This window comes from Colossoma macropomum, unplaced genomic scaffold, assembly GCF_904425465.1.
Source record: "Colossoma macropomum unplaced genomic scaffold, Colossoma_macropomum, whole genome shotgun sequence".
NCBI classification, from domain to species: domain Eukaryota; kingdom Metazoa; phylum Chordata; class Actinopteri; order Characiformes; family Serrasalmidae; genus Colossoma; species Colossoma macropomum.
In genome coordinates, this window is record NW_023494794.1 from 9,018,427 (window position 1) to 9,035,690 (window position 17,264).

The 17,264-nt window shown below is 40.0% G+C and overlaps 1 protein-coding gene across 1 annotated transcript in view; it reads left to right on the forward strand.

The window, feature by feature from the left end:
- Positions 1 to 253: 253 nt before the first annotated feature.
- gjd1a (gap junction protein delta 1a) overlaps positions 254 to 17,264 on the forward strand; it is a 28,910-nt gene continuing 11,899 nt past the window's right edge. Inside the window, exon 1 of the mRNA XM_036580093.1 lies at positions 254 to 1,186. Coding sequence (XP_036435986.1) covers positions 1,116 to 1,186 — 71 coding nt within the window. The 5' untranslated portion in view covers positions 254 to 1,115. The remainder of the gene's footprint in view (positions 1,187 to 17,264) is intronic.

The following is a 17,264-nucleotide window of genomic DNA, read 5'->3' on the forward strand; positions in this document are numbered from 1 at the left end:
GAGAGAAAAAGAGAGAGAAAAGACAGAGAGACATAGAGCGAGAGAATGAAGGACAGAGAAATTAAGTGCATGTGTGAAAGAGAGATAGAAAAAGGAGGCAGAGTGAGATAGAGAAAGACTAAGGAGAGAAAGAAGAGAGAGAGAGAGGGAGGAAGAGAGAAAGGGGAGGGGAAGAGAAGGAGGAGGGAGAGGGTGGCATGCTTGCGGAGTGTGACAGCAGGAGAGAGAGAGAGTGAGTGAGAGAGAGCGAGGGAGCACGCGTGCGGGCAGACGAAAGAGAAAGGAGGAGCCGAGCGGACGAAGAGGAGAGCAGAGGAGAGGAGGAAGAATGAAGGTGTGAGCGCGCTCAGCAGTGCAGCACACAGGGAGCGAGGGAGGAGAGAAGGATGGATGAATAGACGGACGAAAAAAAGAGACGGTCTCTGTGCTGCGGTCATGGCAACAGCATCCTCTCACGTCCGGACGTAACCGCGGCAACCCGCTGCTGCTGATGCTGCTCCTGCAGCTTCTGTAGCTCCTGCAGCTTCAGTGCTATGAGACTGAGAGGTCTGCCTCGTCGCCCTCGAGTGAGGGAGGAGGGGTCAGATAGGTGCAGTGCTGCTGTTGGGGGTGTGTGTGCAGCAAGACAGGTGCAATGATGCAAAGAGGAAAGAGGGAGAAGATGAAGAAGGAGTGAAGGAGGGCGAAAGAAAACGAGTGACAGTTACAGTCAATGGGATCGCGAGCGTTTCCGTGTGCGTAAGAGACGATCAGGGCGTAAGCTTCGCCGTCGTCCGTTTCCTCACCGGAGAAGCCAATAGAGATAAAGAAGAAGGAGTGAAAGAGAAAACGAGAGGAGAGAAAGGAGTGCGTGTGAGAAAGAGAGACAGAGAATCGGCGCTTGCACGTGTGAACGGATAGACTTCGTTAGCATTAGCTGCTTTTTTTTTTGCCACAGAAGCTGCATTCGCTCGAATCGCGCAGCAGGGTCGAGCCAGGGGTCGCTAGGGGTGGCGGTCTCGGGGACAGAGGTCAGAGGTCAGCGGTGTTGACCCCAGAGTGGGTCGTCACGGCGGTCGTTCGGCACGGAGGCGCGCAGCAGCAGTGTGTGTGAGAGAGACGGGAGGAGGGCCACCATGGGGGAGTGGACTATACTGGAGAGACTGCTGGAGGCTGCTGTTCAACAGCACTCCACTATGATCGGCAGGTAAGAGACGAGTGTGCATACTTACGCACGCACTACACACGGAGCTTCATACCCTTTTAGATCAAACAGTTAAATAAATAAATAAATAAACAAATTAGTACTGAGATCTTAGATATTTACAAGGATTATTTTATGGTGTATTTGTACCAGAGGCATTAATAGAGATAGCAATAAGCTAAATATACACAAAAGCATCATTTATAGTCTACTTTCTATTGGGACGCCTAACCCCTAAATTTATACTTACACTTTAAGAAAATATTACTTTGTTTTTTTAAATCGTTTTTTTTAAAGAAATTGTTGATTCCTTTTAAAGCAAAGTTTAAATTTTCCGTTCCATTTTTAAATAAAAAATAACCATCAAAAAAATGCTGTCCCACATTTTCATATCAGTACCAAAACACATACTTATAGTCTGTAGGTGGAGCCATATTTTAGCCACGCCCCTGCATTTTAGAGCAGGAAGTGAGGCTGCATCCCTGTCCCTCATGGCCACATGGTGAGCAATTAGATCCCATTATTTTGAAGTAAAAAAAGTCCGTGTGGAACATTAAGAATAGTCAATACCGAAACACAAAATCAAGTAAACGTCTATGTTTTAATAAAAATATTATGGTTTTATGTGAGTACGGCCATTAAACCAGTTCGGTAGAATCATCCATACATGTTTTACCTTCGTTCCTTTGTTTATTTCCAGTCGAAAAAGGCCATTAAGGGTTATTTGTTCATTTTTCAGGTTTCTCACTTTCAGGTTTTTAAACAAATCTGCAGGGATATTTTTCCACACCTCCAAAGTTCCGTCTTAGAAGTTGGTTGCATTTTCTGCTTTTCCCACTCCAAATAATCCCAAATGCATTCAGAGATGTTGGGGTTTGGACTGGATTTCTGTTAAATAAGCTTGAAACAGAAAAATAAACAGTAAAAAATAAACAAGTGATGGTCATTTTGGCTGGAAATTAAATAAACGAATGGTGCTCTCTGTTTACACTGTAGTGCACGTATACTGGTGCATAGATTTACTGGCACATACTGTATATACAGGACCTGTAAGGAGGTTTACTATAAATGTGAGCTGAGGTGATTTATGAAGGTGGTGCTGTAGCAGCGTAGCGACGTTATCCTCTGTGCTGTATATGAATCTGTTACAGACGCTGTGGAAACTCCTTTAGACATTAAACATGTTGGTAAATAATAAAGGAATAAACACGATTCACTGAAATATCATTTCAACACATTTATTTTTGGTACAGGTAGCGCAGCCATATGTGCAGGAGAATCAAAATGTGTGTGTGTGTGTGTGTGTGATGTGTGTGTGTGCGTGTGTGTGTGTGTGTGTGTGTGTGTGTGTGTGTGTGTGTCTGTGATGTGTGTGTCCATTTTTCCCACCCCCTCTCAGCTGGTTAGTTTAAAGCAGAGTTAATTATATGTAATCAATAAGCTGCACTATGAGGTCTAAGGATGAGAGAGAGAGAGAGAGAGGGAGAGTGAGAGAGAGAGAGGGAGAGTGAGAGAGAGAGAGAGAGAAAGAGAGTGAGAGTGAGAGAGAGAGAGAGAGAGAGAGAGAGAGGGAGAGAGGGAGAGGAGGTGGCAATGCAGGCTTTTATAATGAGCCGATTGATTTAAAGAGTATTGGCGACTACAGCAAAGATTCTCTCTCTCTCTCTCTCTCTCTCTCTCTCTCTCTCTCTCTCTCTCTCTCCCTCTTTGTGGGTAGCAACCCTCAAGGAACAGGGACCACCAGTCATATCAATTCAGTCCTTTAAATCCTTTGTGGTTTTAATTTAAAAAAGCCTATTTATTGGTTAAGCTGTAATTGATTAGCCTACAATTAGGTAGGCTGTGTTTGGTTAGCCTGTGATTGATTAGACTGTGTTTGGTTTGCTTATGATTGGTTAGCCTGTGATCGATTAGGCTATGATCGATTAGACTGTGTTTGTTTAGCCTGTGATCGATTAGGCTGTGATCGATGAGACTGTGTTTGGTTTGCTTGTGATTGGTTAGCTTGTGATCGATTAGGCTACGATCGATTAGACTGTGTTTGTTTAGCCTGTGATCGATTAGGCTGTGATCGATTAGACTGTGTTTGGTTAGCCTGTGATCGATTAGGCTGTGATTGATTAGACTGTGTTTGGTTAGCCTGTGTTCGATTAGGCTGTGATTGATTAGACTGTGTTTGGTTTGCTTATGGTTGGTTAGCCTGTGATTGATTAGGCTGTGATCGATTAGACTGTGTTTGGTTTGCTTATGATTGGTTAGCCTGTGATCGATTAGGCTGTGATCGATTAGACTGTGTTTGGTTTGCTTATGATTGGATAGCCTGTGATTGATTAGACTGTGTTTGTTTAGCCTGTGATAAATTAGTCTATGATCGATTAGACTGTGTTTGTTTAGCCTGTGATCAATTAGGCTGTGATCGATTAGACTGTTTGTTTAGCCTGTGATCGATTAGGCTATGATCGATTAGACTGTGTTTGTTTAGCCTGTGATCAATTAGGCTATGATCGATTAGACTGTGTTTGTTTAGTCTGTGATCAATTAGGCTATGATCGATTAGACTGTGATCAATTAGGATGTGATCGATTAGACTGTGTTTGTTTAGCCTGTGATCAATTAGGCTATGATCGATTAGACTGTGATCGATTAGGCTATGATCGATTAGACTGTGTTTGTTTAGCCTGTGATCAATTAGGCTATGATCGATTAGACTGTGATCGATTAGGATGTGATCGATTAGACTATTTGTTTAGCCTGTGATCAATTAGTCTATGATCGATTAGGCTGTGTTTGTTTAGCCTGTGATCAATTAGGCTGTGATCGATTAGACTGTTTGTTTAACCTGTGATCAATTAGTCTATGATCGATTAGGCTGTGTTTGTTTAGCCTGTGATCAATTAGGCTGTGATCGATTAGACTGTTTGTTTAACCTGTGATCGATTAGGCTATGATTGATTAGACTGTGTTTGTTTAGCCTGTAATCGATTAGGCTATGCTCAATTAGACTGTGTTTGGTTTGTTTATGATTGGATAGCCTGTGATCAATTAGGCTGTGATCAATTAAACTGTGTTTGGTTTGCTTATGATTGGTTAGCCTCAGATTGGTTAGTGATCAGTTAGGCTATAATCAATTACGCTATGGTCTGTTAGTCTGTGATTGGTTAGATTGTGTTTGGTTAGCCTATGATCAGTTAGGCTACAGTCAAATTGGCTGCGGTTGGTTGGCCTGTGATCATTTGGTTAGCCTATGGTTGGATAGGCTGTGTTTGGTTAGCCTTCGATCGTTTGGTAAGCCTATGATCGGTTTGGCTGTGTTTGGTTAGCCTTTGATTGTTTGGTTAGCCTATGGTTGGATAGGCTATGTTTGATTAGCCTATGGTTGGATAGGCTGTTTGGTTAGTTTGTGATCATTTGGTTAGCCGATGATCGGTTAGGCTGTGTTTGGAAAGCATATGATTGGTTAGGCTGTGTTTGGTTTGCCTAGGATCTGTTAGGCTGTAGTTGTTTAGTGTATGATACGTTAGGCTTTGGTTGGTTAGCCTATGATAAGTGAGATAGTGGTTGGTTAGCCAATGATAGTTTAGGCTGTGCTTTGGTAGCCTATGATAGGTTAGGCTGAGGTTTGTTAGTCAATGATTGGTTAGGCTGTGATTGATTAGGCTCTGGTTGCTTAGCCAAGGGCTGATTAGCCGATAATCCGTTAGGCTGTGTTTGGATAGCTTGTGATTAGTTGGCTTCATCACTTCCATAGTAGCTAGATAATTTGATGAGCTGCAAAGTAGAAAACGGTGTTTTGTCAAAGTCCTCATAGGAATGTCTGTTCTTTTTTCGACTGCTGCCAGGCAGTTATTTCAGCCATACAAAACCAGGCTCTTGTGTTTTTGAATGGGGAGAAAAGTTCGAAAGTAAAGGCCAAAGTACCATTTTGAAAGCACTAAAAACCACTGATAAAATCGGACAATGCTAAATAAATAGTTGGTAGCCTTTGACTTAAATAAAGTTTTTTGGGGTTGTTCTGGTTGCTGTAGATCTTGACAACAAGAGGAGGCTTTTCCCACTAGGGGCTTAACTAGCAAGCTGATTGGCTCTTTTTTTTTGAAGGGTGGGACTTTCTCCACAAACAGATGCCATGTTAGGCATTTTGAACTTTCACATTCATAAATCAACCAGTGACCTTCTCTCCTCCTTCATAATGCCTTTGGCTGTATATTGGTTAGATAGTGATTATTTAGATTGTGATTCGTCAGCCTATAATTGGTTAGATTGTGATTGGGCAGCCTATGATTAGTTAGCCTGTGATTGGTTGGATTGGGATTGGTCAACCTATGATTGGTTAGATTGTGACTGGTCTGTTTATGATTGATTAGACTGTGATTGGTTAGATTGTGATTGTTTAGTCTGTGATTGTTTAGATTGGGATTGGTCAGCCTAAGATTGATTAGACTGTGATTGGTTAGATTGTGATTGTTTTGCCTATGATTGGTTGGATTGGGATTGGTCAGCCTATGATTGGTTAGCCTGTGATTGGTTGGATTGGGATTGGTCAGCCTATGATTGGTTAGCCTATGATTGGTTGGATTGGGATTGGTCAGCCTATGATTGGTTAGCCTATGATTGGTTGTCCCCACCACCGTCACTCTCACCTCAGAATATTTTACGCTTGGCCAAGGCAAATTAGCCAATTCGATAATCTGTGAAGAAGGCCGGTATAAAGAGATAATTCTGTGAATTCCTGTGTATGTAGTGTGAGTAAACACTGCTGTGATCCGTCGAACCCAATCCTAGCCTTAACCTCAGCAACCAAAACATCAGCTTTGGCCTCTTTTACTCTGTCAGAGAGGGTACTGTACTAGTACATATTAGAGTAAAAAACTATGAAAATATATCCTCAAAGGTACAACACTCATCCTTAAGGTCCAAAATGGTGCCTTAAATGAGTTTTAAAGGTGTATTATGTTTCATAACTTGATGTCCCCAGAAATACAAACACATGTTGTGCAACAGTCAGACAGACAGTGAAAAACAGTAGATAAATACCCAAATAGATAAACATATTAGAAGTCAGTTGGGTATGTTATTTGTGAGGTGATGTATTATGTATTAGTATTATTTGTAGAGTGTATGTGTGTGCGCGACTCTGTGTGTGTATGTGTGAAGTTTCAGTAACACTCTCGGTGAGACTCATTAGCCTGAACCCCAGGTAGTCCAAGCCAAGGACATCATGTGTCCTTTCTCTCTGTACCAAATGGCAAAACTCCTGCGTCTATTTCTTTAGACACGAGTGCAGACGGTATAATTACATAATCACCGTGCAGCTCTGTGAGCGAGAGGGAAAAGCACCGCGTTAATGTTATTTTCTGTTTAGCAATGTAGCATAATGACAAGCAAATGACAACATAAGACAACATAATGATGCTGAATGCACACGCAGGCAAATGGCGCTAGGCTAATCTACTAAAGGCATCCCTGGATGATGAAGCCTCGGAGTCTAGAGAACAGAGGCACAAAAGAAATGTGCATCATTAGCACAAATCAGCTGAGACATAGAGAGACATAGCTGAGATACGTAAGTGTAGTAAGGATGAAGTGCATAAAAGCAAAATAAAAAGCATAAAAATAAAATTAAAATGAATTGAGGTGCTGTTAAGTGTATTAAAGGTAAAGTGCATTAAGAATGCAGTGCAAGTCTTAGAGCTCAATTATAGACACTTGAAAATAAAATTGTTCTTAAATTGGATTTAAGAGTCGCTACATTTGGAGCACATTGAAGATCTTCTGGCAGTTTGTTCCAGTTGTTTTGACCACACAAGTTGCTTTACCATGTTTGGTTTGGACTCTGGGCTCTGCTAGCTGGCCTGAACCCATATTTCTAAGAGAACTACTTTATATTCTTTAAACAAATAAACCGACCAGAGCTGTGTCCCAATTCAGGGGCTACATCCTTTGAAGGATGTGTTATATGAAGACGTGTCCTTCGAAGGCTGCGTAGACCCACAAAGGCTGAACTGAAATGAGACGGTCTGTTCTGCGACAGATTTCCTGTTTGCGTCACAACGCCGCTGTTCCCGCCCTTACTGTTGCGTCATGAAACGCCGCTCCTGTCAAGTCCTGTTAAAGTTCTTTAAAGATGGAGAAACTTTTTAGTTTTTTTTTCACATATTAGAGCTGGAGATCCCCCACCCATCTCTCTGTCTGCTCTTTGCTCCTTAAAACAAAACGAAACGTTACCGTAAGTTGTGCTTCAGACCACATTGGCTTTTTTAACATTTGTATCAATCGACTCAGTTCAAAATCAATACTTACTTCTTCCAAGACAGTGAAGGTCCACCACATCTTTTGAAACCGGACACCTCGTTGGACAGCTCAACACGCTTGGAGGAGAATGCTAACTGGAGGCTTCCGAGTGGCATAACCATCTAAGCCCCATGTGTCGGACACAAGGTCTGCGGGTCAAGTCAGGCCCGTGGCACAATCCTATTCATTACTTTAATTTCTATTAATATTAGCTTGTTTCACCCTGAGCTGCACTAACGTCCCCAGCATGCACTGCAACGTGTGCTCTGATCCCTTTCCACCAGCAACAATCTATGGGTCAGCAGTTACACAAGAAAAGATGCCTGCTGGGTAGTTTAAGCAAATAGGCGGTTTTTAAACACCTACCTCCTGCCTGTTGTTTTATATAAATAAAAAAGTTTTTTTTTAGTAGTGGAAGTATTCAGTGGCAGTTTTACTGCTGTAGTTTTGGCATATTTTGAATAAACAGTGGCCAGTTGGGGTCATGGCAAAATGTTAAGTCAAAATGAAATACGAAAACAGCTGACCCATGGATGTGTGGCCCTTTTAGTGGTGTAGTGGTCTCTCTCTCTTTCTGTGTGGGTGGGATGTTCCTCCCTCTCCCCCTGCCCCTGGAGTGATGCTAGTCAATGCTGCTGTAAGAGAATTAGCAGTTAGCTACCACCTCCTATCGGCAACTGAACTGTCTAATGATGTGCTGGCAGCAGTATGAAAAGACATGCTGGACCTTCATGTGTCTTAGAAGAACCTGCTAGCCTTCACTCTCCAGCTGGGTAGCTTCTTCCAAAGTTACAAACGGGGAACTTGGGCCTGTGGATCAGGGGGGAACATAGGGTAAACAAAGGTTCCTGAGAACATGGCCTGGACAGAGATGACTCCAATGCTAACTAAGTGTCCATTATATTTTAGCTACGTTAGCGCTTGTGTCTTGTCCCAGGAGAGTAAAATATTAAAAATGTTTGTATGTTTGGGTTAAGAGGGAAAATGTGTGTATATTAGGTTTTTCCCCAATAAATTCTATATATAATTTAAGTGAATGTTTTGAATGAGTAACACACAACAGGCCGTTAACCGGCTCTTGACATGTAGTTGTGCAAAGGACAGTTGTAAAGAGTTTTTATTCATATTATGTAACACGATCAGCACCATAAACACACGCAGATACAGTCGTATGCAAAAGTTTGGGCACCCGCAGCTCAAATGACGTGTTTTGTTGGTTTTCTAAGTGAAAATAAGTGAACGCATCCTCTACTGAGACCACACCTCTGTACATCTTAATGCACAACTAATGTTAATTTGTGAATTGTTCGGTTAGCCTAATGTTACTAACTGAATTTAACATTGAGGATGTGTTAACATATTTTCACTTTAATTTTTGAACAAAATATAATTTGGCAGAGGTGTTGAAACTCTTGCGTATGACTGTAGATGTAAACAGGCTCCACACAAGCACATAGATGTAGATAAACTAGAGTGAAGAGAACCAGGATGATGGAGCTGGAAGGGAAACCCCTGTGAAGCGTTCATCTGTTTTTAATTTCAGAGGAAAGCCTTCGTGTTCGTTAGAGAGTGTGTGTGTTCTAATCTGTGTTTTCCTCTCACCTTGTTCCTCTGAGCGATGATCAAGCGTCTGAGGAGCGATAGTGGCGGAGCTGTGGAGCGAATAAGCGAGTGAATGAAAGAACAGATGAATAAAAGGCCGGCTATCGTTCATCAGACGCTGTTAGTCTGCCAGCAGTGATGTTTAATAGCACTGACACACACACAGCTTCTCCTCTTACTGAGAGCGTAGCACGTAAACTGGCTACAGGCTTCAGAAAGGCTGGAAAATCTGTTAGATTTGTTTGTTCATGTCTGCCAAGGAGGCCGATTGTGTGCATGTATGTGGTCTTTAATTAATCAGCTCATAAATTAGAATCAAAGCCATATTAACCCTGAGAAGCAGTGAGTTATTACTGTCCTCTTGCTATGCTGCTCAAATGTAATTACACTGTTACATGAATGTAATTACATGATTACATACTTAATTATATAGTTACATTGTGAGAGACTGGAGTTTATAAGCAGGAGAAAAGAGGTGCATCCTTGCTTGGAGAAATGTGAGCTTTTAACCCTTAGAAGTCGAGTTGTTGGTATTTTGCTTGGCTGTTTAAATGTAATTACATAATTATACGGCACGTAATTACACTATTATGCAATTACATTACAGATCTTGGCTTAAATTAAGTTAAATTTGGTTGTTTATTGTGTCAGTATGAATTACACTTCTACTGAATAAGGGTAAACTGCAATCCCACAGTAAAACATGCTATTTAAAAAAAGTATTCAGAACTTAGATATTCACAAGAATTAAAATTATAGTGTATTTAAACCAATGGCATTAATAGAGATAGTAATACATTAAATATATACAAAATTGTCATTTGTAGTGTACACTCTGAAATATCACACTGAAATGTTTGTAATTTTATTTCAGTGTAATATATATATATTATTTGCTGGGTTTAACATACTTGAAATGTGTCATAACCTTTGCACAAGCCACAATTTATGATGTTCAATTCAGAAATTAAACTGTAACTGTACATTAAAAATGTGCAGAAGTGTGTTCTTTGTGTCACTTATTTCCACTTAGAAAATCAACAAAACAGGTCATTTGAACAGGGGCGCCCAAACCTTTGCATACAACCATAATTATGAAATATATGTTATAAATAATATCTCAGATTTACAGTAGTAACTCAGTAGACTGAGGTTGTTTATTCTGCATGTGGATATGAAATGGCTTTAAGGATGCTGTAATACAGCACTGATGGGAATAACTGCTCATTATGCCTATATAACTGTATGTATTTGTGCACACAGTGTTTAATATTCACCTCACGTGTGTGTAACACTGTTCATCAATACAAATACGTGTGTGAGTCAGTAATAGAGAGCTTTGTATTCGTTTTACTCTGTCAATATCTGTTTGCTGCTGAGTCACAACACCGTAATCTATACAGTCCTCTCTCTGTGTGCGCGAGTGTATGTTAATGAGAAAGACAAAGAGGCATAAATATGGGAATCTGCTTATATGGGCATGTGTGTGCAGCAGTGTGTGTAAGCCAGATGCTTGCGTGTGTGAATTACAGTGTTTAATTAAGTGTGTGTGTGTGTGTGTGTGTGTGTATGTGTGTGTGTGTGTGTGTGTGTGTGTGTAATATATTCATCTGAACAGCATGCATTTTAACCTCAGGGAATGTATGTATGTATGTATGTATGTATGTATGTGCTGTTAGCAGAATTGTATTTGCTCAAAAATAGATGACCTATCTGTTTTCCTGCTAGAGTGTTTTAGCTCTCTTTTCTGCTTCTGAGCTGTAATTCTTACACACAGTTAAGCAGAGATGAATCTACAGTGCTGTATGCAGATCTCAGGATCTCAGGCCTTCTGAGAACATCATATTTAAAGCAATTAAAGCTGCAAAGCAGTCGTGGTCTGAATTATCATTTGAGCTTTTACAATTAATATTCTTCGTTTTATTGTTCTATTTACAGGACATGTTTTCTGAGCTAGAACCAGAAAACTGCAGGATCATAGAGCTTGTACAGGAATAGTGTGCATGTGCTTTTGGGACTCAGTGCACATACGGTATTCGTACAGTATTCATTCAAACATTTTTTCTTGTAGGAAATGAATGGCGAAATGTTTACCTTGCCAACCCTCTCCTTGTTGGCCTAATCAATACTCAGGTGTGAAGCTGCTCACATGTGACAAATATTTCCATGGATAAATGCCGGAAAACAGCCCTGGCTCAGAATTCCCAAATCAATGCATCGTTGATTCCCTCCGCAGATGTAAGAGGCCTTTGCACAGCACCATATTAATCTCCATAGAAACTCATAGAAAGAAATGGGCTCCTATTGAGTTGCTCTGTGTTGGGGGTTGGTGGAGGGGGGGCACTCAGTAAATTTAGAAACCATGCCCACCTAGCGGAGGCGGGGGAAAATGAGGCTCTGTTAAGAATCACAAAAATTTCTTGATTGGATTTTGGGGTCTGGCTGTGATGAAGCTCCATGTCAGACTCTAATCCAATCCACAAGCCAAAATCCCATCAGATCATTTTGGTAAAGCCCCCCCCGCCCACCATTACACAACTGTATTTCTGAGACCATTATTACACATTTAAAGAGATTGACAAACAATCAAAAACAGTTCATCTATCTCACTCCATACTGACGTGTCCTGTACTGTTTGGTGCCCTTGCTTTTATTTATTCTTATTTTTCTACCGTATTTAGATGCTTCAGATGCTGCAGACGCGATCGCCACAGACCACTTTTATTACCTTCCTGTGTTAATGTTGATGAAAACTCGTCAGATAAAATATTACAGTGAAGGTGGTGAATAATAAGGGGACGGGGCTGAACGTGTGTCTGTTTATTAGGAGAAATAATGGTGGTGCGCTCGGCTAAAGCGTTTGGGAAACTGAAACTGAAACTGCAGAACAGCGATGCCCTGATAAACAGCACGAAGAGCAGAAACAATATTCTTAACATCACATTATCTGAACTTAATCTGAACTTACTCAATCGAAGTTGACAGTTGACTGTCATGCCTGTTACCTAGCAACCAATCATACGCACACACCTGAAACGTAAACACGTAATCAAAGTTATCAGGTTAGTTAGCCAGACAGCTAACGTTAGCTATCGTTACTGACGTAAAAAAGGTCAAACAAAACTGAAGCGCGATAAACTGGAAGTTAAGGATATTGTTTCAGCGCTTTGTGTTGTTTTTCAGAGCGTCAGCACTCTTCAGTTTCAGTTTCAGTTTCCCAAACGCTTTAGCCGAGCGCACTACTGTTATTCCTCCTAATAAACAGACACACGTTCAGCTCTGTGTCCTCATTATTCACCACCATCACAACTCAAAGCACCGTTTTCAGTGTAGGTATATGCTATTTATCTCCAGCTGTCGTGGTGACTAAACAGATAAGATTTCAGAGTTAAGAAGTTTCTGTAATACGGCCCCAGATTTGCTTCTGATATGAATTTGTGAAAAATCTGATCTTGACCTGTCAGATCTTAAGTTAAGACAAAAGACAGGAAATTTCTGTAACACACCCGCTGAATTTTGTCTGCACGTTGGTCCATATTTATACATAACAGTTGAGGTATGCAGTTTGCATGATGCTGATTGGTGGGGTATAATATGTTTGCATTATTTTTTAACTGTAACTTCAGTGCAAAACTACTGAACTTCGAAGACTAACCATGTCAGATCCAGAACATTTGGGGAAAGTGAGAAGTTGTGGGAATGAGATTCTTTGCTAAACTATTGCTTTAAAGGAGGACCGTAACAGGCTGAGGGAGCCTCCGATCAAATGTTCTTTGTGTGCTGAATTTCCCGGAACTGTTTGATTTCATGCTTGGCTTCAGGAAAAGACTGATGTGGATCTGGACTTAAGTGGACAGATGTGCGTGTGTGAGCAGAATAGAGAGAGAGAGAGAAAGAAAGAGAGAGAGAGAGAGAGAGAGAGAAAGATGAGGGAAGACTGTAGTTTTATTCTGGAGTTCTCCCTGCAGAATCGGAGCCAATCAGGACAGAGAATCTGTGTCATCGCGCGCACACACACACACACACACACACACACACCACTCACACACACACACACACACAAGGATGCGTAATAGGACAGATGATGAACAGAGAGAGCGAGAGAGGAAAACGAGGGTACTGACTGAGAAATATTAAAACATTAAATATGTGTATCGAAGCTATTAAAAGAATACTTTTTTAAGCTCATCTCTATCTGCTGAACCTGTACAGAAGATCATTCTCACCTGATGGAGGAGAAAAAAGATTGACTTACTGTGTTGATACAATGTAATTTTCTAGAAATATCGACTTACTGTGTCAAATTAAAGACTTATTTACTCAAACTAGTCACTTATGTCAAATTAATTACTTATTTACTCAAATTATTCACTTAATATGTCACATTAATGACTTATGTATTTAAACTTTTCACTTATGTCAAGTTAATGGCTTTTTTATGCAAACTATTCAGTTATTACGTATAAATAATACTTAATACTTAAGACTTATTTACTCAAACTAGTCACTTACTATGTCCAATTAATGACTTATTCACTCAAACTATTCACTTATTATGTCAAATGAATGACTTATTTACTCAAATTATCCACTTACTATGTCAAATGAATGAAGTCTATTGACTTACTATATCAAATTAACGACATATTTAAGTTGCACACTGACTGAGATGTCGGCTTCTCTGTTTTAAGAGAGATTCATCAGAATTATTACCTATTGGAATCAATAACCCAATACTAGAGAAGCCCACTCCCGTCCTGTGGAGGAGATACAAATCTCCTATACTTATTTTTTCTCCTTCTCCCTTTCTCAAAATCTTGACTTAGTCTGTTGACATAATTACATACTTTCTTAAAATGTATTATCTCATTATTTCAACTCACTTACTAATCATAACAAAGTCATAATCATTACTACATCAAAATGATGACATTTACACAAAATATTGACTTACCACATCAAAGAAAAAAGTTAAAGTGATGACTTTCTCAAATTTTGGACTTACCATGTTGAAAAACAATGTCTTGTATTCTTTATATTTTGACATACAATCTCAGTATAATGTCTTATTTTCTGAAAATGTTGACTACATTGATATAAAGTCATTTTCTCAAAATATTGACATATTATCTCAAAATAGTACAGCGCTCTGCTGGTGACATTCCACATAAATAAAAATAATGTGTGGCCACACCTTATTAACGCATGGAAACAAGATCCTAATGCATGGCCACGACTTAGTAAGGTATGATCTCATTCCCATGGCTTACCAAGCGGTAGCCATGACTTAATTACCTCATTCTCATGGCTTACTAAGTCATGGCCACGCATTAGGATCTTGTCCCACATGTTTATAAGCCGTGGCCATCCATTATTTTTATCTTATTTATTTATTTTATCACCAGCGGCGCTCCGTAAAATAGTTACTTATGTAAAATTTTGACTTATATGTCAAAATAATGACACTTGCTCAAAAACATTTAACCACTGCGTCACAATGATGAGTTACTGAATTTCAAGAGAACAAAATCAACATTTTGAGAAACAGAGATGGAGAAAAAAGGCATAGATGATTTGTGTCTCCTCCACACGGCAGGAAAGGCCTTCCATAGTATTGCACTATTGACTATAATGGACAATAATTCAGAGAAACCTCCCTTAGAGAAGAGCAGAAAAACCTGTCCACTCAAAAAACACATCATCATCTTTCTATTGACTTCTGCTATTAAGTGTGTTTTGAGGCATCAGGTCTTCTGCTCTTTTCTAAGATCAGAGAAACACTTCAAAGGTGTTGTTTGTGGTGATTGAGCGAATCGTACAGACGCAGCAGACAGAGTCCCACACACCTCCACTTATACCATCACGCGTCAGACTGTAGTACCTGTTTACAGCACAACTGCGACTAACATCAGCATATATTCAGTTTCATGCGAGTCTGCAGTAGAGAATGAGAGAGAGCGAGGGAGAGAGAGAGAGAGAGAGAGAGAGAGAGCATGTGTGTGAGTGAGAGAGCATGTGAGGACAGGGGTCTCCAGAGTGATGCCTCGTCTGCAGGAATGAAGCTCCGCCTCCCTGTCTGTCCGTTTGTCCTTTAACACACATGTTCAGCTGGCCGTGCACGCGTGTGTGTTCGTATGTGCAGTAACTGTAAGAGCTGCAGACGACAGAAGAAAGACTCAATCAGAAGATCACTAAACAGGATGGACTAAGGCCCAATCCCATTTCTTACTTTTACCCCTAGCCCTTGTTTTCGAGTGTCACTTTGCCCATTAGAACTGAGTTAAGAGGGGTAGCGGTTCAAATCTTCCCCTATGAAATGGGACCCTTAAATAAAAAGAGCAACACTTCATTAACAGCTACTAGCGCTGCTCTGTAGGCGACCCTGCCGGTCTTCAGTGACAGCAGAGGAGGGTAAAGTTCAGCTCCTCACTGCTGGGCTTTAGTTACATTTAGGGCATCATATGCCTTCAAGGGGGGGGCCAATTAATTATTATCACCCACCCCTAATTCTTCAGTGATATGAAGTCAGATATTCATCAGCTTCTTGTTTGAATTTGCTCCACCTTAAATAGAGGCACCAGAATGTAACTGCTGCACCATTTAAGGTGGAACGGAAAATTTAGCAAGCTAGCTACCGAGATATTAGCATACTCCTAGCACTTTTTTATGTTTGTCATGAATAAAAGACAACAATAATATAATATGATGGTTATAGTCATATAGGTATATAAGACTGTTTGGAGCCTCTGAAATCCTCTGATTGGAGGGCCATGTAGCCCTAACACTTTGCCCTACCCCTAGACATGAACGCTGAAAACGGAGGGCTAAGGGCTAAGTGTAAGGGGCGAGCGGTGAAATGGGATTGGGCCTAAATGAACTAAAGACATTCTCACAACAAAGATATTAAAGATATTATCATAAATTTCAACCTCAGGAGCCACAAGCAGGTCCAAACTTCTGTTACATGCTTCTGTAGCTTAAATACAACTCTATTTTTCACTATAATCTATGTAGTTACTGAATAATAAGCATGTAATAAGCCAGGGATGTTTTAGAATCTTTGCATAATTAAATGGATACGATGTAAACAGAGTCAATCAGAGTGGTTTGTCTGAAATGATCCGTTCTAGAGAAACTTACTGAGTCAGAGTTGTTCACAGTGGTGGTCAATGGAACCAAACGTCTTTAGAGCTTAATGCTCTGAAAGCTGCCTCACAAACTTGCTGTTTTAAAGTCTGTTCGTGGTGGAGAGGTACAGGCAGGGCGTTCTAAGGCAAAATAGCACCTAAAGAAAGAGAGGTTTTTGTAAAGTCAGGGAAGAGTGCCAGGCAGTTTGGGTGCCCCAGGCAAATGACATGTTTTTGTTGGTTTTCTGAGTGAAAATCAGTGAACGCCTCTACAGAAAACACACTTCTGCACATTTTAGTGCACATTTACTGTTTATTTGCTGAATTTAGCATTTTGGAAAAGTCAAAGATGAACGTGGCCCGTGCTGAAGTTATGGCACATTTTATATTTAATGTGTTATTAATACATGATATGTGTTTTATTTAAGTGTGTTCTCTGTAGAGGATGGGTTAGCTTATTTTAAACTTAGAAGACTGAAAAATGAAGACAAAAAAATGTCATTATCTTGAGATCTTGACATGGGTTGATTATCTTGTGATCTCAAGATAACAAACAACTTTGTTATCTTGAGATCACATGATACTTTAGTGGTTATCTCAAAATAACAACTTTGCTATCATGAGATCACAAGATAATTAACTCGCTATCTCAAGATTACAACTTTTGTTATCCTGATGTTTTTGGGTGAGTTAATGATCTTGTGACCACAACATACTTTAGTGGTTATCTCAAGATAACAACTTTGTTATCTTGAGATCACAAGATACTTAAGCGGTTATCTCAAGATTACAACTTTTGTTATCTTGACGTTTTTGGGTGAGTTAATTATCTTGTGATCTCAAGATAACAAAGTTGTTATCTTGAGATGAAGATAACAACGTTAATATCAATAAGTATCTTGTGATCTTAAGATAATCTTAATTATCTTAAGATAATCTTAATTAATTAACAACTTCAAAAACAATCTTAATTAATCTATCTTAATTAATTAAGCTGTCTTAATTAACAACTTTAACAACAATAAGTATCTTGGGATCTCAAGACAACAACTTTGCTATCT